The following is a 24,805-nucleotide window of genomic DNA, read 5'->3' on the forward strand; positions in this document are numbered from 1 at the left end:
TTCCATTTAATCAACTCTGTTTTATTTTTTTTAAATATCATATTCCGATATTGACTTGACCTGTCTGACTTATTTGTCATTCAGAGTCATAGTAAACATGGACGAAAGTTTTACAACAAGAAATGTAATTTATAGAGCCTTGAAGAAGTGGATTATTGTGCATTAATATGTAAGATATTTACAATGTTTATTATTGTTGCTATATTTCAAATAAATGTAAACTTTCAATATTAAAAGTTTTCCATAAAATAACTTCTGCAAAATAATTTTAGCTAATAATAATAACGGGGGAAAATATCTATAGCTTATTAAAACGTGTTATAAAACAGGAAATATTAAAAATCCTGAGCAGAATGAGGTTGTTGGAGAAGGATCTGAGGTGAAAGCTGAAGTTCTGGATTTTAGTTATCTTTTTATTGTTTTGTTTGACTCCACAGCCCTGCGTTTATTGTTTTGGAACAATAAACGCAGTTTATCTACACTGGTTTTCACCACTAGAGGGCTCCATGTCCATGATGGCAACATGACTGTTGCAGATCCGACGGTCCGTGAAAGCACCACAGTCAATCCTGTCCGGTCAGCTGTCTTTCCGCGCTGCTTTGGTAAAGTTCGGCTGAAGTTCGGCTGGTACGGGTTCAGGTGAACGAAGCCACTTATCGGGATGAACCCCCTGCTGCGGCGTCTCGTCACGCGGCGGCTGGGCGCGTGGAGAGGTGAGCGCAATGGCGTAGGGTGGGGTACGGGGGTGTGGGGGGCAATCTGTGATTAAAGTCAGGGGGTCAAAGTGCGCAGTGCAGAGTTTGAGATAGTTCCGCTGGTTCTGGATGATGTTTCTGGATCTCTGATTGGTCGGAGGGAATTTGGTGCAGCCAGATGTACCTGGAGGTTTTCTTCCTCATCCTCCTCTTCCTCAGGGCAGCTCCTCTGTCTAACATGTCCAGTTTTCACTCTCTGACTTTTTCTCAAGGTTTTTCCAGGAGTGAAAAGTTCGGGAAAGCTAGAGTTTTGTTCCTAAAAGATGAGTTTGACTTCGGGTCACGCAGCTCTGATTTGATAATTTCATAAAACATCGACTGTTGCCCCGGAAACAGCATAAATAATGAGTTAAACTACTGAACTGAAATAATGAACCATTCGCCGCCAGATTGTAGAAGTGCCTTTGTTCTACGGAGGACTGATCCTGCCATAAGTATCAGTAAAATCAGAAATAATAAAAGGCTCAATAAAGTAATTAATGCTGATAATGTCACATCCAAAAATCAAACAATAAGAACTTTCCAATCTTAGAGCTTGGAACATCTCATGTTCCGGGAGCAGAACCAACAACATTTCCAGCAAAATGCTCAGAAATCTGATGGTTTTAGTGGTTTTGGTTTGAACTAGAACAAAGCCTGAACCAGAACCTGGCCTGGTTCCGGTCCAAGAACCAGAACACGGCCCGGGTCCAGGCCAATTACCAGAACATGGCCACCTCCATCCAGTTCTTGTTCCATGTCAGGACTTCAGGTTTGCTGTGTGTTTTAGGTTTCCATGTGGATACTCCGTTTGCGACCTTTGACCTGAGGAAGGTTGAGCTGACGCCCCTAGAGCAGAGGAAGCTGACCTTTGACTCCCACGCCATGGTGATGGAGCTGGAGAAGAGCGGTGAGCCGCCGGTCCCGTGAAATTCGTTCCAGTTTTTACCAAATTCCACATTTTGATTCTAACCATATTCATTTTCCTTGGTGCTGATTGGCTGAAGCTCAAAAAGGGCTGCAGCTGTTAGCTTCTGCGGTAGCGCTAACACAAAGATGATTTTATTATCAGTTTATTCATAATGTAAATAAATTGCTAACTGTAATAATATAAATGGCTTTAACTTTATATTCTTCCTACTTTGCTGTGCTAAGCTAGTTAGCTTGTACCGAAACAATATTATTTTCCTTTTATCTCAGTCTTCCTTGTTTGAAACCAGATTTTGGTTCTTCTTTACTCATGTTATGGTGAATTAAACTGTATCTTAAGTTTGGAATAAATTCATCATGTTTCAGAAACAATTAAAGTTATCTGTTAGTGTTAGCAATCAGTTAGCCACTGGTAAAGCTAGCTTAAACTACAAACACTAGCATGACTTTATATTTACACAATACTGCTGTTATCTGACATACTAACACTGTTTTTATGATGTTTTAGCATAGTATAATTAGTTTATTATTGAATAAAAAAATGTCCGTGAGTCTGAAGAAGAACTTTGTGGGGATTTTTTGTTTTACGGAAAGCAAAATCACGTTTTTATTGGCTCTGTGTATGAGGATGTACGGAATCCTTATTTTCTCTTGTTTTTATTATGGTTTTTTAGTCTGGTTGTGGGTTTAGTTTTAATCTGTTTTCCAGTTTGAGCTTTTTGTTGTTTTTGTGGGGGTTTTTTGCAGGTTTTGAGAAGCGGCAGGCCGAACTGATCATCTCAGCTCTGGTCACGCTGACCACAGCCAACATGGACATCGTCTACAAGGACATGGTGACCAAATCCCACCAGGTACAACATCAGACCTCAAGAGTTTTTATAACGAGTCGCTAGCTGCAGGTACGCAGAGCCTTGCTACAGTTAGCAAGGTTTAAAAAGTTGCTCTTTCAAAGTTGAGGAAAGTTTCCTTCATAGCGTTCTTTCCATAAAGAATCTGAGCTCCTTTCATATTTGTTGCTGCACACTGCTGGTCACCAAGCTGAAAGACGGAAACTACATTCTACTCTAACTTACAAATAAAACTACAGCTGCACTCAGTGGACTTGCAGGATAGCTGCCTGGGCAGCTAACTGACCTGCTAACACCAGCTAGCTGGAGCCATGTTGTTATATTTCTGTTAGAAAAGCATATTTTGTGCAACTGTAAATTAGCATTTAGAGTTAAATTAAATGCAAGATTCTTCTCTCACAATATTGTTTCAGTCTATGCATCAAAATTGCTAAAATACATTTCGTAACATTACTTTTTGTTGCTTAGTTAAAAATAAAATCATTATAACTACTTTAAAGTATTTGTATAAAGAGAAAGTCTTCCCATTCTCTTTCTAGATTATCACACAGTTAGAACCTCATATTGTTGTCATATCAGCTTACAGATGAACAGGACAAATATTAAATAATGTTTAATAACATCGTGGTTCTGCAGGAGATTGCAGTGCAGCAGATCATGGCTCACCTGGACTCCATCAGGAAGGACATGGTGATCCTGGAGAAGAGCGAGTTCGCCAACCTGCGGTCTGAGAACACGGTAACGCCTTGCTGGTGTTTGTCATGATAGGATGTCGCTGCCCTAGTGGCAACATGGTGCTGGTTCTTGAATAGTGTCATAAAAAAGCAGAATTTATTGATTCTGTGCTGCTTTATTGTTTACATGCTACTAATAAAAGATTGTAGTGAGGTAAGAAGGCTCTGCTCTGCTGGACCTGCTAACGGTCCTGCTAATCAGTAGTTAGCGATTCATAAACTCCCATTTTTGTTCCTGCAGAAAATGAGACGAGAGTTGGAGCAGCTGCAGAACAGACTGAAGGTGAGGAGGACTCGGAGGAGTTCAATGCTGACTCGACTGTGTGGAGATGCTAACAGGTCGTCTGGTTTCAGGAAGAGAGCGAGAAAGTCCGAGCAGAAACCAAACTGGACATCAACCTGGAGAGGAGCAGGACCTCTGACATGGTGGGTCAGGAGAGATTCTGGAGTCAGCAGGTCTAAAAGTCCAGTGTTGAATCCAGAAATCAGCAGGAGACCCGAGTCATTCCTCCGGTCTCAGGAAAGACTTGACTCACATCACACACACTCGGTTTAATGTTACACACACTTGGTCAGAGGTCACAGTCTGAGGTCACGCACTCGGACACGGTCTGACCTTCAAGCACTTGATCTTGAAGGTCAGACCAAGACTTGTTTTCATACTCGGACTCATTGCTCTCTGTCTCAGTTCACCGACCAGGAGAAGAAGCTGATGGAGGCGACCTCAGAGTTCTACCACAAGGTAACTCACCTTCAGGTCTGATTGGTTCCTCCTGCGAGTAGGCAAGTCCACCCGACCGGCTCCTGATTGGCTGTCTCCTGATGACATCACATTGTGTCTCCAGAAAGCCGACCTGGAAAACGACAACATGGAGATCAACAAGAAGATGGACCTGCAGGTGGCGTCGCTGAAGATGCTGCTGGAGTCGATGAAGCTGGAGACAATCCGGTACATGGCAGGTGGGTCCGGTTCTGGTTCCGGTTCTGGTTTGGGAGACAGTGCTGCTTTACGTTTTGTGTTTCCTTCACAGTGACCATCTTTGCCTGCCTCGCCATGGCTCTGGGAGTCTACCGGTTCTGGAGGTGACGGATCAGAACCAGAACCAGGTCTGATTTTGGAGAACCACCTGGTACTTCCTCAGTGTACCATAACTCAGGTCAGAACCAGCCTGCAGGAACGGTTCTGACCCGGGTCTTCAGCCTGTTTACTGCAGCCTGACGCAGAGAAGAAGTTGTTTGTGTTTTAGTGATGTTGGGAAGTCGCAGCCCTGGCGGCGGCACGCTGCATTCCTCTGGTTCTGGAATAAAAAGCTGATTTCACTTATTTTCTGTGCTGCTGCTTCTGTTTTTATGCTGAGCCATCCACAAAGGTCCGCTTCTGCTTTGAACCAGAACCGGAACCGTCCAGACGAAGTTAGACGAATGCCATCCATTCATTTTCTTCCACTCTTGTCCCTGCTGGGGTCAAGAGGGGAGCTGGTGCCCGTCCATCTCCAGCAGGAGGTCAGCGGGGTCACGCCGGACACATCGCCAGTCCATCGCAGGCTTGAGGAATGCATTTAAACATTTCTATGAATCATAGAAAAGAACTTAAATGAATTAACTTTATAAATAAATACATACTTACCTAGCTAAATCTCATGAGTTTTAGTTGACCACAGGAAGTTCTGCCTGTTGTCATGACAATAGCACCATTTTTGGACAAACCGGACCAGAACCATGGGAAGTTTGGAGTGAAAGCAGGAATTTAATTGTTTTCATCATTTTTATAGTTACATGTAAAGCCAAAAGAAAGATTTTAATACAGGATGTGAAAATGGGTCAGAACCACTCAGTTCTCCTCGAACTGGACCCGATCAGATGTTCGATAGGCGTATAGAGTTAGATGTGTTCTACAGTCCAGGCAACAATCGGAACCATGAGGTTAAATGCAGTAAAACTGGAACAAAACCATCAATTAAAATTTAGGTTATTTTCTAAAGATGGAGACATTCTGGGTCAGAACACCAGAACCAAACTGGTTCTGATTCTTTTCCCCAAATTTGATATGAAATCAATTGTTCTACTTTAGTCATATTTTATGTTTAATATTAAAGGAAAACTTGTTGCACATAAAGCAGCATCAGTTTTCCTTTGGTAATTAAGTTTATTTGGTTTGGAAGGTCATTTAAAAGCCCAACATGAAGTTGTAATTATGAAATTATGTAAGTTGTAATTATGAAATTATGTAAGTTGTAATTATGAAGTTAAAGGTCAATCTGCTTCTCTGAGGAGAAATTGTCCAGAATCTCATTATTATAACTGTTAGAACTCATAGTTATGACTTTCTGTTGGACGTTGATGTTTTATTTCATGGCAGAAATGGGCTTCCATGATTTGAACTCACTCTGCCAACTGATCCACCCAGTGGAGGGGTTTGAGGGTCCCAGTGACAGGAGCTATTCTGCCAGGGGTTCCTGGTAGGGTCACCCAAGGCAGACAGGTTCTGGGTGAGGAACCAAAGTGCAGTCCAAAGACCCCTTATGACAAGTAAGATCAACAGAAACACCAGGGCTGTGGAGTCAAGTCTGGAGGTGGGGCATGTAAGCGAGAGCCTGATGGCTGGGCTTTAACCCATGGAGCCCAAAGAGGATACGTGGATGAACCCCCTCCCGTGGGCTCACCACCTGTGGGAGGGGGCAAAGGGGTCAGGTGCAGTGTGAGATGGGTGGTAGCTGAGGGTAGGGACATCGAAGATCTGATCCTCAGTTGCAAAAGCTGGCTTTTGGGATGTGGAAAGTCACCTCTCTGGTGGGGAAGGAGCCTGAGCTGGCGTGTGAGGTTCCATCTAGAAATAGTCGGCCTCACCTCAATGGATGGCTCTGGTTCTAGAACCAGTCTCCTTGAGGGAGGTTGGATACTCTTCCACTTTGGAGTTGCCCATGGTGACAGACCTGGGTAGGAGTGGGATTCCCTCTCCTCAATCTTGGTGCCTGTACGGTGGGATTCACTTGGGTAAACGAGAGGGTAGCCTCCCTCCGCCTGAGTGAGGGGACGGGTTCTGACCGTTTGTGGTTACGCACCAAACAACAGTTCAAATTCCCCAGCCTTCTTGGGGTACCAGGCCCTTTGATACGGGTGGCTGGGTTAAATGATGGGTGAGAATGAAAACAAGAAATCAGGAGGTTTGAGTCCACTGAAGCTTTATTTTAATGACTGAACCTAAATGACAGCAGAACCAAGTTGGATCAGAACCAGAATTCACACAGAAAAACGTTTCAGACTCGTTTATTGAAGAAAAACCAAAATTAAAAGATTCTCAAATGAGACGTCGTCCAATCAGATGATGCTTACCTTCAACACCTGTGATGATTCATCAACAGAGCAGCCAATCAACAATCAGAAACTGTAACTAGGCAACAGACAGCAGCTGCAGACCAGAGTTACCAAAAAATACTTTAATGTATAAATTAAATCATTTACAGCCGTGGCGAATAGAACCGATCAGAACCGCGGCAAACAGAACCGCGGCAAACAGAACTGCGGCCCAGAAACGGCCGCGACTATCCAAATACCAAAATGTATTCAAGAGGTAAAAATCTTCGGCCCTGTGGGACGAAGAGGAGGGGCACCACGTCAAGCCGTGTCCTCGGACCGGGCGGAGTCCGCCGGCGCCTCAGAGCCCGGTTCCTCCTGACCAGAAACGGTGACGTCATCCTCTACTTCCAGTTTGATCTGACAGGAAGTGACCTGACAGGAAGTCTCGCCCTCCTCTTCCTCGGTCTTGACGAAGGCGCCCAGCGGGTGTTCGGCCAGCAGCCGACTGGGGGACGGCGTTGCGTCCAGGTAGGACGACGTCTGAAGGGAGAGGGAAAGAGCATGATGAAGAGGACGAGGAAGAGCAAGGGCTAGACTCAGACGGACTGGACTCACGTTCTTATAGTCCTCGAAGCAGGCCGGGTGGAAGTTCTGTTGAGACAAAACACAACACACAGTTCACACGGTTCTGACCCAAATCACACAACATTTACCAGAGCAGAACCGGCAGTAAAACTGGAACAAAACCATCAATTAAAATTGATGTTATTTATTAAAGATGGAGACATTCTGGGTCAGAAAACCAGAACCAAACTGGTTCCAATTCTTTTCCGCAGCTTAGATATGAAATCAAGAGTCATCAACCATTTTCAAGAGAAATCAACCGGATCAAGAGTAAACGGGCTAAAACCTAGATCAGGGCGATAACTGAACTGGCCCAGTAAAACCTGGACCGGACCAGAACCACCAGCTTCATCTGATATCTGAACAGAACCGGGCTATAGAACCAGGAGTCCAGGATGGAAACCCATTTTGATAGAACATTAATACTAAAATTCAAATATTAAATTATCAAGATTCTATGTATTAAAATAATAATAAAATAAGATTTTAATATCAACACCAAAATATTAGAACGAAACCCTGAAAGTTTATGACTTCCAACTAAGGCCGCGGTTCATATGCAAGGTGGGCGGAGCATGTTAAAGGGCCTTATAAAGTGGGCGGAGCATGTTTAGGGCCTTATAAAGTGGGCGGAGCATGTTAAAGGGCCCTATAAAGTGGGCAGGGCCTGACCTTGTCGTCCACTCTGACAGCGTTCTTCAGAAACCAGTCCTCCTCTTCCTCCACCCAGTACGTCTCAAATGGCTCCTGGCAGATTTCACACGACTGCAGAGAAGAACGGATAATCAGAATTGGTTCCACAACAGAGACCTCCTGGTTCTGGACCAGAACCCAGCCGCAGCCCTGACCCAAACCCAGCAGAAGGAGAAGGATGATATCTCAGCGCTGCCCTGGGTGCCCGGCCCGAGAGGCTCACCTCTCCCACTTGGTCCTTGGTGGCGCGGACGCTCTGGAACTCCTTCTCCTTGGCAGCCGCCTGGTTCTTCTGGACCTCCTCCTCATTCTCCTTCTCAAAGAACTGGCTCTTTGCGCGCTCCTCCAGGTCGGCGATCTCCTCAAATTCGATCCAGTCCTGCAGGAGGCGGACAGCCAGGTCAGAACTGTGCTGTTGGCTTTGTGTGTGTGTGTGTGTGTGTGTGTGCACGCTCACCGTCAGGCTGTAGTACCAGCGGCGGTGTGTGACCTTCTTGCTAGCGACCTTGCCGGCATGGTTCTGCCTGAAGTGCCAGTCCAGGTGGTCGGCATACAGGTCGGTCTGCGCCGCCGTAAAGCGCATGCTGCAGAGGCAGCACTGGTTCCCTGAGTACAGCTTGGTCACCACGCTCTCATAGCGCCTGCAGGACAGGGTCAGAGGTCAGAATATAGGAGCAAACTGAACCAGATCCTGGTTCATTTGTGCTGCGTTCAGGAACTGTAGGAACCCCAAGTATGGATTAGTGTAACATCTGTGACTCACTGCTTCATGCTGTCGATGCTGAAGGCGGTGAGGTCAGGCAGATCTTCGTCCTCCTCCACCTCTGGCTCCTCCTCTTCCTCCTCCTCCACAGCCCCGGCAATTGTCGGGGCGGTTGCCGTGGACGACGCCTCTGAAAGGAAACATAAACCATAGACTGTGTGAAGGATTGGAGTGGGGCAGTGGCAGCGGCAACGTGTGATTGGGTTACTGACCGCTGGCGGTCTGCGAGGACTCTGCCTGCGACGGCGGCTTGATGATGCCGTTGAAGATGAGTTTGGACAGAAGGTCGTTGACGTCCAGCTGACCGAAGTGGTTCTCTGCAGGAGCCGCCTGCGCAGCTGCAGACACAACATCTGTTAAACCTGACATCACTTCCTGTTCTCACACAGAGCTCCGAGCTTTAAATACGTACCCTGCTGTCCGAAAGGCACTGGGTTCTGAGGCAGGAAGGGCTGGTTCAGGTTCCCCATCATGGAGACCTGGAGGGAGGAGAACCAGGTCAGAACCAGCAGGATGAGCCCAGCAGACAGAGAGTAAAGAATACTGACAGGACCAGGAAGTAGAGGGAATCCGGAAGCAGAGGGGAACAGGAAGCAGAGGGGAACAGGAAGAAGAGGGGAACAGGAAGCAGACGAGACTCACCGGCTGCTGCATGCTGATGGCGGGAGCCGCAGGATTGTAGAAGGGCCCGGGGCCTGGCTGGCTGAACGGGACTGGCTGCATGGTGAAGTTTGCTGCCGGCACCATGTTGGGGCCGGGGGTGAACTGAGGGTTCATGGGTTCTGGAAACCGCTGGGGGGCCATGCCGAAGCTCTGCTGGGGGCCCATGGGGCCGTCGTAGAGGGGCGGGGCCATGGGCTGCATGGGCAGCTGGATGTTGTGCTGTGGGGGGAACCTGGGCGGACCCTGCTGGCCAGGAGCATAGTCAAAGCGTGGGGGCCCAGGTTGATGAGGTCCTGCCTGGGGGCCCCCAGGCAGATCAAACCTGGGGCCCTCGAAGCGACTGGGGCCGTCAAATCTCATTGGACCCATTTGGTTAGTTGGGCCCTCAAAGTGGATGGGCCGCTGCTGCTGGAAGCCCATTGGGCCAGGACCCATGTTGTTGAAGGGCCCCGGCCCATCGAAACACTGCATGGGGCCCTCCAAGTGACCGGCCCCCCCCATCTGTCCCTCAAACCTGACCGGCTGCTGCTGGCCTACAGGGCCTCCAAACCTGCTGGGGACTTGGGGGGCCCCATCAAAAGGCCCATCTCCTCCTCCTCTCATGGCCATGCGGGACCCCTCACAGGGCCCGGAGCCCTCAGTCCTCTCTGCCATGTTAGGGTGCGCCGGGCCCTCGAATCTGCCGGGGCCCGGGTGGTGGGGGCCCTCAAACTGCGGCTCCTCAAAGCGGCCGGGGCCACTGCCTTCATACCAGCCGGGCCGGTGCAGTCTGGAATGGCCCATGTGCCCGGGGCCACTGTAGCGCGAGGAGGCATGTCCTCCTTCATGGGGCGGCGTGTGTCCTGGGGAGTCGCTGTGTCGGACACCAGACGAAGGCCCTCCGTGGTGTGGAGCCTTCAGGCTGGTGAGGTGAGGAATGGGAGCATCCAGGGGCCCCTCGTCAGAGTGCTCGCTGTTGGGACTTTCAAAGCGAGGGACTGGACTCATGTCCGCCGAGTCTTTCTGATGCACAGGCGACAGGCGTGCCCGCTCAAATCGAGGGGGCGGAGCCTCCAGACCGGCGGGCCCTGGGGAGTTCCTGCGGCCCCCAGTGACGGGTGAGGGCCCATCCTGTCGGCGGGTGTCAGCGGGGCCGTATCTCCGCGGGGTGTCGTAGCCGCTCTTATGCTCGTCATCGTAGAGCTGGCGCTCCGTCAGTGGTGACGTCCACTCCCGCTCACCTGCAGGACAGAACAGGATGCTGAGGATTTCTGCACACCCTGAACACAACACGCCACACCACCTCACTCAGAGGTGCTGCTCTACACACAAACCACTGAAACCCAGACTGATCTGGTCCCTAACCTTGACCTCTGGCCTGGACTTACTGGAATCTCCAGGGCGGTCCCTCCTGCGGAACCGGAGCCCCTTCAGCTTAGGGAACTCCTTCCCGTGGTTGTACTCCTCCACCATGGGGGCCGGTGGGGTCCGCACCTCCTCTCGCTCTTTGCTCCTCCGTTCACCTGCAGGTTAGCAGAAGCATCAGCTACTGTCCGATAGGAGAGCAACATGTCCGGGTTTTCCCAGGTGTTCCCCAGCTCACCTGGCCGTCCGTACGGGTGTCCACCGCTCCGTCCTCCCAGTTTCTCTCCAGGTCTCGGCTCCCCAACGTCATCTAGAGTCTCGTGGCCTTCGTCGCCTGTGACTCTGTGGTTCACCTGAGTCTTTCTCAGCTTGGACTTGTGCTCATAGTAGGACAGCTCAGCTGCGTCCATTGTGTCATGGGGGCGGGGAATGGATGGCTTCTTCATGGAGAAGTCTCCGGACTCGTCCCAGCTCTCCGAGCGCTGCTGCTGCTTCTCCTCCTGGTACTGGAAGAAGTGTTTGATCTGATGTGCCATGTTCAGGAAGTCCTCCTGGGAAATCTCTCCGCTCTCCAGACGCTTGCTGGCCTGCAGACACAAACACCACTGTTACTATAACAACAACAGATAGAGGCAGTAAGCTGGGAGGCCCACGTGTTCCTGAACGCACCCTCCTCAGCAGGTCCTTCTTGGAGGCGGAGTTGAGGACTTCGGGAATCTGCAGGTTGGCGTCCACGCTGAGGCGGATCTTTTGGTTCCTGGGGGTGCCAGGCCGGGTCGGGGTGCCATGGGGTTTGTGTCGGGGGGGTGCAGACTTGGTGTGGGATTCCTCAGGCTGCTTCGTGCTGTGAAACCAGACAGTTTACATATTTACTCACTCCTTCTCCTTCCCAGTGAAGGGTGCATGTTTCAGAACTAACTGATGCCAGAAGAATCCAGGAAATAAAGCCAGAGGAAGTAAACGTGTCAGCTTTCTAAGCCAGACTCACTGTTTATTCTCCTCCCAGCCACTCCTCCAGCGATGGAGTGACTCCTTGGCCTCCTTGACCGCGTCATGACCTCGTGGGGAGTGGGAGTCCCTGGATTCAGAGCGGCGCTCCTCCTGCAGCCTTTTGGGCCTCCTGCTGTCCGACTGGACCTTCTTGGCGCCGGGCCGGTCATCTCGGCCCAGCTTGCCGTGGGTGGTGTCGTCACCACGGACCCGCCGAGGTTTCCCGGCCTTGTGGGACGGCGACAGGGAGCCGCAGTGGGCATGGCTCTTGGGCGAGCGGCGGTCCTTCCTCTTGGGGGAGGTGGTGGGGGACCGTGAGCGGGACCGTGAGTGTGTGCGCTTCCTGCGGACGGTGGCTGCGCCGGCCTTTGGGTCAGGCTTGTCGGCAGGCTCCAGGTGGTCGTGTTTAGGCGCCAGGCCGTTCAGAGGTTTGGCCTTGTTGGACCTGGGTGGCTCGGCTCTCCGCGTCGCATCGTCCCGCTCCTTCTTGTCCACGCAGCGCTTCTTCTCCTTCAGCTCGTCATCCTTGGCCTCGGCCGGCTTCTCTGGCAGACGCTTCTTCAGCCGGGGGTCCTTCCTAGGGGCCTCGGCGGGTTTGGGCGTCTCTGCCTCTGCGCTCCTGCTCTGCGGGCCTCTAGCCAGCGGAGACGGAGACTTGGACTTCAGCTTCTCCTCTGGCGGGTCCTTCCTGGGGGGCCGGCCTTTGTCCTGCCGGGGGGGTTTCTCTGGTGCCCTCTTCTCTGCGGGGGCCACAGACCCCCCGGGTGGGTGGGGGCTCTGCCGCTTGGCAGCCGGCTGGGGTGCGGCAGGAGGTCCGCTGCGGTTCAGACGGGGGTCTCTTGTGGACAGCTTGGGGTCGGCAGGAGGCTGTAGGGGAATCCAGGGTCGGATGGGGGGAGGAACTTGCTGACCCGGTCTCTGAGATGGGCTTGACTCAGTCGGAACCGACCCGATAGGTGGTGGCAGCACCAGGCCACCCTGCAGACACAAACACTCAGTTAGCTTTTACACACCAAACTTGGCTTACAGACATCAGAACCAGAACTGGATCCAGACTCTGGTCCAGCCTGAGATTCAGAACCAAACCCAGAACTCTGAGGTTCAGAACCATAAGCGAACCTGTCCTGCCAGCTGGGCCTTCGTCTGCTCCAGCTCCAGCTCGATCTTCTTCTGCTGCAGCTCCAGCAGCTGCTTTTGTTTGGCCAGCAGCTGCTGCCGGATCAGCTGCTCCTGGGTCAGCCCGGCCGGGGCTGTCTGGGGGACCGCCAGGGGAAGGGGCGGGGGGGCTGGGGCCACCGGCGCCGGCTTGGCCGGGACCGGCTGCGTTTGGGCCTTCTCCTCAGGCTGCAAGCAGAAAGAGGAAGATCAGATGTTATTAAACTAGGAGGTTAACGGATCAAATTGAAGCTGGAATAAAACATTTCAGGCCAAGAAGAACCATCAGATCTAAACTCCATCATCAGGGGAGGAAGACAAAACATTTTCTGATCCAAACTGCTTTGTTCTTAATCGTTTCCCACTGAGAAACTGGTCAGATTGGTTCTGATCCAGTGAAATCAGAATTATTTTCACAATGAACGCTATAATAAATACCCATGCCTACTGCAAATATCTCTAATATAAAAGTAACTTTTCAACAAAATATTAATCTTTTTAGTCTTATAAAATTCTGGCAGATTTCTTCACTTATAACATGGGAAAATATCTTGCATGTGAAAAAATCTGCCAGTAGTTATTGACTCAAAATAAGCTCCTATAACTTGTTGCAAAGTTACATTAGGTCTGACTTTGACATATTTACAGCAGAACCTGGATGGGAACCCTGGGTAGGATTGTGTATTTTAAGACAGTCAGGATTTATTTAATGTTCTTGGTCCAGAACCAGCAGAGATCAGAGCAGAGGTCTGCTGGTTCCTGCAGTGGAAGCCTACGTTGCCCCAGCATCATACCCACCTGCTTGAGGAACCTGGGATTGACATGGATGCTGGAGGTGGAGTTGAAGTTGTGCGGCAGCGGCTTGATGGGCCAGGCCGGGTCCAGGGAGTTGACCCGGACGTCCAGGGCATAGAGCTTCTTGAGCGGGAAGACGTCGTCCCAGGTGGAGCGCAGCTTGAACAGGCTCTTCCTGGTGTTCTCCTCCACCTACACACAGAGCACAGAGCGCTGGATGCTTTGGCCACAGCCCGCCTCAGCCCACAACCAACAAGCAACAGCAGGACGCCATGTGGGCGGAGCTTAAAGACACGGCAGCTAGCGGGACTTTACCTTTTCAAAGACACAAATAAATGAAGCGATTAGGTTTTTAGCAAACACTGCAAGGTACTCTCCTCCAACGTTCTTCACTATGGAGTCCACTAAGTACAAAACTGGGAGCTTCTCAGCGGTCGGCGCCTGGAGCGATAAGAGAACTCAACAAGTTTAGACAACAGCAGGGGTTACACATTTCAGAACAAATTAATAATAATAAAAAAAACTAAACAAAAACAAAAAAACACAAAGTTCCCAAATAAAATCCACTTTAAAAAATCTGGATAAAAAAACAAAACAAACAAAAAAAAACAAACAGCGTCCACGGTTTGGTTCTTCTTTCAGGAACAAAAAGTCGAAAAAGGTTCAAGACCAGGATCTTCAGTTGGTTCTGATTGCAAATGTTGAGGTGGTAATCCGTCGTCATGGCGATCCGGGGTGTCAGTCCGGGGACAGCGTTTACCTCCAAAGAGGGCCCCTGCTGGCACCGGCCCTCTTTGTACGTTACCCAGGCGATGGTGCGCTCTGCTTGGTTTGTTTTTACCCGTTCGGGTTTTAAACGTTCAACTTTCAGTTATGAACCCACATTTAAGCTCTGCAGCGCTCAGAGCCACACAGACCAGAGTCAAACCCACAAAGAAAAAATGACAAAAAGCACATTTCACAGATTTTATTATCATCATGTTTAACCAGCAGTCACATTCCAGGAAAATAGAGAAAATCCAGATGAACGAGTGAATTCATTCATTCATGCAGACGAATCAAACACTGAGGGGAGGGGGGGGGGGGGGGGGGGGGGGGGCAGGATGTGGTCCGGCTCAATCAGAACCACCGCCAGGGTTCTAACCTGTCACTATCACTGACACTCAGAACCAAGGCCTGCTCGGGAATATTTACATCATCCACATTCTGGAGCATATTTTACAATATTTATAAGAGTATACAGCAAACAGAAAACCAGTAAACAACCTCAGAACCAAACTGGTCCCAGTAGAGGGGTTCAAACCAGCGAGGCCCTGGGGCCAATCAGCAAACACAATGATTTCAGTTTTTACTCAGATCTGGACCCATCTATTTTGTAATGTTACTTTAACCAGAACAGAACCGCCATGTTGGACCCGAGGACTGAGCAGCAGAGCTCGTTGCTAGGCAACCAGACACTGAAGACATCCAACCTGAGCCTGGTTAAAGCAGATCATCAGCTTCTGATCCGTTAAACCGATCCGGACCAGAACCTCATCTGAGTCTGACCCGATTACTTTAAATTGGTTTCAGATTTTAGGATCCGACAGTTTTGTTCATTGTTGGTTTATTAATAATTAAGGTCGTCAATAACCTGCCTTGTCTGTCAGGCTTCTATCTGAGCCTCGTTAGCAGCTTAGCTACACCAGAGAGCAGCTGCTCACTGTAGCAACTACTAACATTTACTTCAGTAACTTTTACTTGAATACTAATATTAAAGTATACAAAAACAAACATGTTTTACTCAGAATCCACCAGACAGACTATATATATATGTACTATCTCGTTGTAATCTGTTGATGACAATGACAAATAAATCTTATCTTATATTATATATTTGTCCGTCTGATTACATCATTTTAAATATTAAAGCAGTTTTAATCCGTTACTTAATCTGTTAATCTGGAATAAAATAATCTGTTTACCAAAAACATTTTTACGCTTTAGTAATGTCCTAGATAATACTGTTTACTTTAATAAAAATAAGTTGACATATTGTTACTTTACCCAGCTGTGTTCATAAATAACCATAGTGTATAATGATAATAAAGTTTATTTGACCTTTTTCACTCATGTCTCTAGGCTCTCTGGTTAACGCTGAGATTTCTGACAGGAAACAGTCAGTCTTTGATGAAGGCTTTAATGATCACTTCCTGTGACCTCTGACCTCTTTTAGTTTCTTGGTGTTGCCACATGGAAATTAATCACTTCCTGTTTCAAAAACTTAGAAAGTAGATGGTTGAAACCGAACTTTGAAGTTAGAATGGACCTGGAACCGGTTAGAACCACTTCCTACTAACGTCTGTTTTTGTTTAAGAAGTTTCTGTAACCGTAAAATGTTTAAAAAAAAGGGGGGGAAAGCGGCTTTCTGTTGAAGCCAGGACCACATCCAGCTAGCCGGACGACCAGAGGTTTATTCAGACAGCCTGACTGAGCTGCTTCCGTACAAAGAAGCGTGAGGTTCTGCTGGGCCTCCACAGAGCGCCGCTAACCACAACACCGCCATGTTTGACCCACATACACAAACTGATAATAAAGTATGCTATGATCATAAAAACCTTGCTGATTTGAGCTTCAATAATAGCCACGATATCCTTGGCGAACTGGATGTTCTCTTCGGCCAGGATGGTGAGCATGTTGATGTGCGGCTTGCTGTTGAACGTCAGGTCCTCCAGCGAGGACTGGTACTCCCTGCAGGCGTCTTCCCGGGCCGCCTGGTCCTCCATCTTCCAGCTCCGACACCCGAACCAAGCTACAGTAGCTGGACCAATAACACTACCACGTAGCAGCAGACAGTCCATTAATTCATCGAGATAACGGTTGGGCCGACAACCATGAAGAACTACGGCCCAACTCGACGGTATTTTTCCGCCGCCGTCAGTTGGTCTCCTCGGTTGGTTTTCGATGGCAAGAAAATGGCGACTTGAGCTACAGGCCTCATACGTCACATGAAATTCACTTGTAGTTACAGTGACGTCAGGGTGCCTCATTGGCTGGGAACAAGCAGTGCTTCCCGAGCTTTGGATTTCGATTGGTCCAAAAGAATAACAAACACACAAAGGAGCCAATCGAAGTGAAGGAGCTTGACAGCTGTGTAAGAAACGGCCGCCTGAGATGATTGGCCGACGTAAGAGCATGCGACCAGCGCGTAGAGCCTGACGGGTAGAGGCCTCATTAAACATGTTCAATATGAGCATAACAGTAAGTATAGTAATACAGTCATTAAAATTACAAAAAACAAGCTCTAATAAATTTTAAAAGATTACATAAATAACTAAAACCGGAACTTAAAATCAATAAATTACATAATGCTACTTTCTCTAAAAATATATTGAAACATAAATATCTTAAATAAAAAAATAATCCTAAATTAAATGACTAAATAAAAAGCAAGACAGAAAATAACTGAAAACTGTAAATATTTTTTGTATAACAATAAATGAAGTAAAATAAAATGTTTAAAATAGAAAAGGCAAAAGAAAAAAATATTTTCAATTATTTAAGGATGGATTTGCTCAAGTACACAAAGTGAAAATATTTTGGAACATAAATATCTGTAGGCAAATAACCTGCTGTAAATATCAGTTTCACAAGTTATTTTAGTTTTATCAAACTAAAATATCAAAAAAATAATATGAAATATCAAAATTTGGAAATAACTTCATATATTTGTCTGATGACATTTTTAAATATTAAAGCAAATTATCTGAATACAAAGACACAACTTACTTTCCAGATTTTTATTAATAAAAATCGAACAATGAATCATATTCCTCCCACTTTACAGTTCTGCTCTGCTTCGTGGTTAGAGTGGACAGAATGTAGAGATCAAAGGTCAGGCAAAACAGAATTTATTGAGCAGCCAATCAGCATCAGGCTAAAAGCTGATTGGCTGCTTTGCTGTCTGACTGTTTTAACTCTGACCTGGATCATTATAATCATAATCATGAGAGGAAGAGCGGCTCCATGGGTTCATTTAACGTTGGGAACAGCTGATGTGGACCTGGCAACCCGGCAACCCGACCCGGTTCCCGTCCCACAGAGGAAGAGGAAGCTGATGGTGTAACACAGGAAGGAAATAAAAATCTACAAACAGAAGCAGGAAGGGTTCAGGCAGAGGGGCGCAGTCCCAACAGGGTCCTCTGTTCTCAGTTCTGCCCTAAGTCTCATCGTGATCCCGGCAAACAGGAAGTTCAGCTCCTCCTAGGTAACAGGAATGGTTAGTGACGGCGCTCTGCCCCGCCCCAAGCAGGTGAAGGGGCGTTAGGCTCCATCCCCTGGATTCAAGCATCCGAGTCATCGCTGCTGTCGCGGCTGATCTCGATCTGCAGCGACGGCAGGTTGTCCAGCCGGCTCTTTTTCATCTTGTGGCTGCGGCGTTCTTGTTTCTGTTTGATCATGGCACCCCAGACCTTCTGCAGCGTAGAGTCGTCTTCCTCTTCTCCCTCCTCTTCTTCCTCCTCCTTGTCACCCCGCCTCCTCCGGCTGCCGTCCTGCTGCTCTGGGCGGCTGCCCTGCTTGCGCTCGTGACGCCCGGCGCTGCTGCTGCTGTCGTCGCCAGCGGCGGAACCCAGCCTGCTCCACAGAGCGCCTACAGACAGACAGGAAGTCGGAGGATCAGACAGTAAGTGGATTTTAAACAAATAGATCAGGACTCTCAAACATAAATCTGGATTATAATCTGCTCAGAACCATTCTGACTGAGTTTTAATGTAGGTAGCAAAGGTCACAGCGTACTCGTACTCGTCTTCCTGTCTATGGAAGCGTTTGGTCCTCTGCCTTCCTGGCTGGCCACGCCTAGTCTGCGGTGCACGCTGCTGATTGGCTCCCGGGGTGGGGGCGTGTCCCTAGGGGACGGGGGCGAGGCCGAGCGCCGCCTGTCGGGGGAGTAGCGCCTCTTCCCGAGCCGCTGCCTCACATCTGCGGGGTCAGTAAAGGTCAGTCTCACATAGCCGCCACAGCATCTGGAACACCTGGTTCTATGCCTCACCTGTCTTCCTGCCTCCGGCCACCGGGGAGCGCCGCCTGCTGCCAGAGCCGCCTTGACGCTTCTCTTCCAGCAGCTGCCGGACGTCCGTTACCTTGGGGGGCGATGAGGCCTTGGCCTGATTCTGAGAACCCGATGACCCGATCCGGTTCCTGTTTCGCATGGAACAAGTTTTGGATGAACAAAACCTCCAGCCCGGTTCTGCTCAGCTTCCTGTCACCAGGCCAGGCGACAGGAAGTGGAAGCGGGATGTGGAAGCAGGAAGTGGTTCTCACCTGATGTTCTTCAAGTGGCCCTCCAGTTCGTCAGCGTACATTGTCATCTTCTTGCTCTTCTTGGGCGACGGTGTGGAAATCATCTTCAGCTCCAGGTCGTAGTCCATCTCGTCCGACTCGGACCACGGCGAGGGAGAGCGCTCCGCCCGGCTGCGAAGCCCTGCCCCCAGCGGCAGCGAGGCTCCGCCCCTCTCCTTGTACTCCACCACCCTGTCGTCAGAGTCCATGTCCTCATCGGCCTCGTCCTCCTGCTCTTCGTCCTCCTCCTCTTCCTCCTCCTTTATGGGCTCCTCCGGGAGGTTGACCAGGTCAGCTGAGGGTGGAAGCAGAGGATTGTGGGTAACAGCGTGGGTGGTGACGGCAGGGTGTGGGCGGAGCTGTTACCGGAGTGTCGGTGTGTGTATGGCGGAGTGTGTCCCATGCTGTCTCCAATCAGAGGCTTCTTGCTCTTGATCACGTCCCTCTGGATGCGCCGGTTGTGGTACCGCCGCTTCCTGCAGGACGAGGCCTGGTCAATACCTGTCTAGTGTTGCAGTTGCCATGGCGACCAGAGGGCGGAGACTCACCAGGAGTTGCTGAGGATTCCCTTCATGCCTCCATAGTTTGGATTTCCGTACTTCATGTAGTATCTGCTGCGGCGCGCCGCACCCAGCTCCTTCCTGTCATCTGGACCGGAACCGGGAGGAAACGGGTCAGAACATGTTGGACTTGTGTTAATGCGTGTTTATAGACAAAATGCTGAATTTAAAAGATATATCTATGCAGAACATCTACTCATATTCAGTCAATGAAATTCCTCAGAAGGGTGGAAATACCAGCTGGTGAGTGTGTGTGTGTGTTACCATGCGTGGCGAAGCGCAGCAGCAGCTTGTTTCCTTTGAACGGTTTGATGACAGGTCTCAGTTCATTCCTCAGCAGAGACTCTCTCTCCGCTTGCGACAGGTCACCCACCTGAGACACACACACACACACACACACACACACACACACACACACACACACACACACACACACACACACACACACAGCTGAGTCACTCATCAGTCAGACGACCACTTCCTGTCCTCCCAGGTGAAGCTTTACCTGTCCAGCCGTCTTGCTCTCATCGTCTCTGCTGTTCTTCACCTCTTTCTCCTTCTCTTCCTCCACCTCACCTTCTTCCTCTTCATCATCCTCGTCCTCAGATCCCCGATCCCGACGAGCTGCGGCGTTCAGACAGACAAATTTACCCAGAATGCACTGCAGCGTCAGGAAGCACCGACTCAGGTTCTGATCCACACAGACCTTTGCTCGGGTCGTCGGGCTGGGATCCGGACTCCGTCTCCGTGGTAACAGCCTCTGGTTCAGGCATCCGGCTGCTGTTGATCAGAGCTCTGATGCAGGTGTCATCGTCCAGCCAAACCACGTTACCTAGGAAACAGGAAGGCACAGGTAATCAGCCGGCAACCATCAGAACCAGTCAGGAGGTTCCACCAATCACAGAGTAGAACCAGTGGAGGGAACCGCTAGCTATAAAGCTAGCTGGGCTAGCCATAAAGCGCCAATCACAGCAAACACTAGTGGGAGCTAAAGGCTACAGTGCACTTTTTCTCTTGCTCTCAGTGAACACTTTTTTCCTCTGCTCCCTCCCTGCCCATGCCTGGTCTGTTTTTTGTCTTTTTCTATATTTGTGGAGCCTTTCGTTGCACATCCTCCGAATCTACAAATTATGGATCTGGTCAACTTGGTCTCTCAATATAATTGATCAAATTTTCTCGACGAGAAGACTGAACACAGGAGAGCCCTCTTGCCCTGCGGGGACACACTCGGTGGGATTCACCCCAGATTTATTCATGATAACAGGATATCTGCTGTTTGGAGCTTGCGGATACCTGGCTTATCCACAAATTTGTGACGGACTTGGCCGAACTAGCGAACACTCAGACTGTTGGTGTGGACAGAGATGCAAGACTCACATCTCGGCAAGATGTGAGTCTTGCTGAGACTCGCAGCCCAGCTGAGGATTCAAAACTCACTAACGGAATGGAATCGATCTTGGAGAAGTTGCTAGTTTTGGAACGACCAAACTAATTTGGATAATTGGGAACTGAGATGTATCGGAGAGACTTTAGGGAAGACTGAAACTTATAATCTACCCGACCTAAGACATTCTGTATCTGAATTGACTTTCCCCATGTTGCCTTGGAAGGGCTGTATATTTCCAATCTACTTGAAGATATGTAAACATAACGCTCCTTCCCACCTCAGCTCCTCCTGTTATCCATGCAGCTGTGGAGCTGAGCGCTCCCAAGGACATCATGCCTTGACAACAATATCTTTATCGGACTTCTGCCGGGAGGCTGAGCAACGTGGTTTCATGGGCCTGTGATGTCACTTCCTTCACTCAGGTCTTTGTTTTGCCCTTTGTTTTGTCTGAATGTTGCCATTTGCCCTAATGTGTCCATTCCTCTTTTTTATTTTATTTTGTTAGAAACTGTGGAGTACTCACTTTTAACCCAGAAAATGAATTAGAACAAACTTGGAATCCAGAGACTCTAGTTTGTTAGTCACTCTTTAGCTTATTTTTTTAGAAACTATAGAGTACTCACTATTTAGATCAACATGAGATTATGTTTTTAGATTATTATGCAGAGAGACTCCTATTATTGCAACCCAGAAAAGGAACTAGAACGAACTTAGAATCCAGAAAAACTACCTTAGCAACTACGTCTTAGGTTCCTTTTCTTCCAACCCAGAAAAGGAATTGAACCAGAGGATACTTACTTATACTCATCAAATCAAAATCAAATACAATTTTATTTGTATAGCACATTTCAGCAGCAAGGCATTTCAAATCTACCAAACCCGAACAGGAGTATCTAGTTTATGTACTTTGGATCAACATTATTAGATTATTTTTCCGTTTTTGCTCTTTCCTTTGGTTTGTTATTTTGTTTGTATTTCCTTTTAATTTCTGTAAAGCACTTTGCAATGCCTTGTTGCTGAAAATGTGGTATATAAATAAAATGACCTTTACCTTTAAAAGGCTATACCAATGTGGCATTTAGCAGAAGCTAAAGCTAAAGCTCTGAATTGCACCATTTGCTGATATCCACCATTTGTCAAAGAAAACATAAAGACTCAAAAGTCAGAAATTTACATTTTTGCAGTTCTGACCCAAACATGCCCGGTTCTGACCGGGTTCTGGACTCACAGGCTGTGTCGTTGATCCACTCAATGTGCGCTGGCGGATACTCCTTAAAGTAGCCGAAGACGTCCTGGGTGCTCATGTCGTCCACGCCGGTCACATGGATGGCCTCCATGCGCAGCCTGGGGATGGCTGGCATCACATAAGAAGAAAGAGGAGGTTTAAAGAATTCCTGGTGAACAGCAGCAAACAGAACACCGCCTCACCTTTCTTCATGGCGTCTTTATCCAGGAAGACGTTCCTCTGACCGACATTTTCCTCGCAGCGGAAATGAAAACGTCTCGCCCGCTTCTCCTTCCTCTCGATGGCTTCCTGGAGAGCAAACAGAGTCAGATCAGAGCCGCTTCAAGTGGATCCCATCAACCTGAGAGCGGCTGGGTTTCATTTATCTCACAGCACAAAAAAAAAACCCAAAACAGACAAATATCAGATTTAACATGTTGACATAAGAAGATACTGGCTCACATGCACACCTGGATCCAGGTTGTTTTTACCTGGATCCACTTGTGTGTTTATCTTGGATCCAGGTGCGTTCTTACCTTGGAGTTGACGTCGATCCCTGTGATGAAGGCTCCGGCCTTGTTCTCGTACCTGCGGCTGGTGTCCTGGAGCAGAGAGAAGACACAGCAGGGGGTTAACATGGAGGGTCAGGTGGTTCAGCTGGAGGCCTCAGGTTTGGGCTCCCCCTGCAGGAGAACATCTGCTTCACACCTGGATAAAAACACAGCTTTAAAGCAACACAGAGAACTGATGGAGGAACTGTGCAGGGGCAGCAGCTGCACAGCTGTGCCCCTGCACAAGGGCCCCTGCTCCTGCCCCTGCAAAGCCTTCATTCAGATTTTAATGAATCTGAATGAATTTTAATCTTCTGAATCTTAATCTTCTGAATTTTAATGAATTCTAACAGATTAATTAAAATCTGTTAGATTATTAACTGAACAGAAAGAAGCTGAAAGACAAACGCCTCTACTGCTGTTAAACTCAATTAACCGCCAGGTTAACGTCTCGCTGACTCCAGGACCGAGGCGGGACTCCGTGGCGCCGCATGCCGCCTCCCCTCACAGCTCCGCCGGCCGCAGCTAACTCCAGCCCCGGGTCTGCCTGCGGCCCTCAGACACTCACCGGCAACAGCTCCTTCAGGGAGCGGCTAACCGTCACGTCCTCCGCCTCCAGCTCGCCCTCCTCCACCTCCATCGGTTCGGCCTCCCGGCCATCTCTGTCCGACTCGGAGTCAGAGTCCGACTCCGAGCGCTCCGAGCCGCTGTCGGATTTCACCGAGACCCGCAAGCTACGCACCTCCGCCATGAAGCTAACTGCTGCGGACAACAAGCAGAGCGAGCTGCGCTGGGTTCCGTAACCCGGTAATGCTTTCCCTGCTCCTCTTCTTCTTCTTCTTCTTGGTTTTTATTGGCGGTTGGCAACAAACTTACAGTAGCATTACCGCCACTTACCGGTATGGAGTGTGGTTCGAGATGGTCTATAAACTTTCACTTTCTACCTTTTCCCTCCATTAACTCCTGATTAAACATACCCCTACACATACACACCTGCTTATATTATCCAACTTGCTTATAGCTTTATATACCCCTCTTTGATATTCTTTACACAAACGCTTTCCCTGCTCTTCTTCTGCGGAGTTATGCTGGTAGAATCAGGGAATGTCGCCCCCTAGTGTTTTATTTATCTAAATTTAATGGACTTAATTCTTCTTAGACTAATCTCAAATTTTGATTTAATCAAAAATATATTGTATTTTAGCAGTTCAATCCGTGACACTCAGGTCATATAGAGTAAATCTGCACACAGATTTATATATTTAAAATATTTCAAGAGTTTATTTCTTGTAATTTAGACGATTCTGGATTCTAACAGTTCCTCAAACTCTTGAATGGACGATCTTCTCAAGCATGCAGTCAGCCACGTTGCACATTTTTTCTCCACACTTTTTCCTTCCACTGAACTTAAGCTTAAAGTTACATGTAAAGGCTAAACTGATTGTGTATCAGTGCGTTGTTTTTTCTGACATTTCTGAAATTGGATTGTATCGAGTCAGAAATTCGATTTTACTGCAGTTTTATTTCCTGTGAAAACACCTGTTAAGATTTCAGAATCTGAAAAACAAACTCAATTCAAAAAAAGAAGAAAAAACAACTGAAGAGAAATTTTCAGTAAAATTATTTATCATTTTATCAACAATAGAAATATTTGATTTCTTGTGTGATTTGTTCTGTAACTTTCTGTGGTTCATGCACACAAAACAATGCTTATTTAAAAATTGCTACAAAAACAACATAATTTTAAATTTTATTTTAATGAATTGTCAACGTCAGTCCTCATCATTCATTTATGAGAATCAGTAAATCCTCATGTTTCCTACATTTTAACCTCTTTAATCCCAGTTTTAGGAAAAAACCAAATTTCTCTTTAAAACAGAAAAACTGTAACCACTGTAACAGATTCTGAGCTCATTTTAGTTATTTTTTTTAATTCATCAGAAGTCTGCCTTTGAAAAATTCAGTATTTGCAAATTAATAAAACCATTTTGAAGATTTATCAACATCAGTGAAGAAAAATATCAAAGTGGTGTAGGAGTGTAATTTAAAAATGCTTTTTGAAATGGGAGTTAATTACGTAAAAACGCAGAAAGCATCTTGTTAGCTTAAAGGCTTTATGAAAATTTGAAAGAAAAACTACTGAAAAATGTACCAAAAAACACAAAAAGTAAAAATAAAATAAACTAAATAAAT

At 48.0% G+C, this 24,805-nt stretch overlaps 3 protein-coding genes across 4 annotated transcripts; 1 reads left to right on the forward strand and 2 right to left on the reverse strand.

The window, feature by feature from the left end:
- Positions 1-508: 508 nt before the first annotated feature.
- ccdc90b (coiled-coil domain containing 90B) lies at positions 509-4,570 on the forward strand. The gene is made up of 9 exons (XM_028030352.1): positions 509-713; positions 1,525-1,644; positions 2,412-2,515; positions 3,149-3,250; positions 3,488-3,529; positions 3,601-3,672; positions 3,935-3,988; positions 4,092-4,206; positions 4,278-4,570. The coding sequence occupies exons 1-9, from the start codon at positions 662-664 to the stop codon at positions 4,331-4,333; spliced, it is 717 nt and encodes a 238-aa protein (XP_027886153.1). The 5' UTR covers positions 509-661; the 3' UTR covers positions 4,334-4,570.
- Positions 4,571-6,411: 1,841 nt separating this feature from the next.
- Positions 6,412-16,544, reverse strand: pcf11 (PCF11 cleavage and polyadenylation factor subunit). The gene is made up of 17 exons (XM_028030934.1): positions 16,168-16,544; positions 13,886-14,011; positions 13,574-13,762; positions 12,740-12,964; positions 11,619-12,598; positions 11,300-11,474; positions 10,869-11,217; positions 10,654-10,788; positions 9,266-10,506; positions 9,036-9,102; positions 8,836-8,961; positions 8,624-8,753; positions 8,318-8,501; positions 8,084-8,239; positions 7,840-7,932; positions 7,159-7,194; positions 6,412-7,083 (listed from the first exon to the last, which is right to left on the reverse strand). The coding sequence occupies exons 1-17, from the start codon at positions 16,408-16,410 to the stop codon at positions 6,862-6,864; spliced, it is 4,677 nt and encodes a 1,558-aa protein (XP_027886735.1). The 5' UTR covers positions 16,411-16,544; the 3' UTR covers positions 6,412-6,861.
- A 790-nt stretch (positions 16,545-17,334) lies between these two features.
- ncbp3 (nuclear cap binding subunit 3) lies at positions 17,335-23,439 on the reverse strand. Of its 2 annotated transcripts, none has more exons than XM_028031069.1 (13): positions 23,181-23,439; positions 22,598-22,663; positions 22,265-22,370; positions 22,065-22,190; positions 20,156-20,281; positions 19,955-20,073; positions 19,714-19,822; positions 19,438-19,537; positions 19,256-19,365; positions 18,872-19,184; positions 18,600-18,748; positions 18,353-18,529; positions 17,335-18,200 (listed from the first exon to the last, which is right to left on the reverse strand). In XM_028031069.1, exons 1-13 carry the CDS (start codon positions 23,361-23,363, stop codon positions 17,893-17,895), a joined length of 1,992 nt encoding a protein of 663 aa, XP_027886870.1. In that variant the 5' UTR covers positions 23,364-23,439; the 3' UTR covers positions 17,335-17,892. The 2 variants fall into 2 exon arrangements, with proteins under 2 accessions (XP_027886870.1, XP_027886869.1); XM_028031068.1 differs by having other exon boundaries at positions 18,347-18,529.
- Between the last annotated feature and the right edge of the window lie 1,366 nt (positions 23,440-24,805).

Source organism: Xiphophorus couchianus, chromosome 11, assembly GCF_001444195.1.
Source record: "Xiphophorus couchianus chromosome 11, X_couchianus-1.0, whole genome shotgun sequence".
In the NCBI taxonomy this organism is placed as follows: domain Eukaryota; kingdom Metazoa; phylum Chordata; class Actinopteri; order Cyprinodontiformes; family Poeciliidae; genus Xiphophorus; species Xiphophorus couchianus.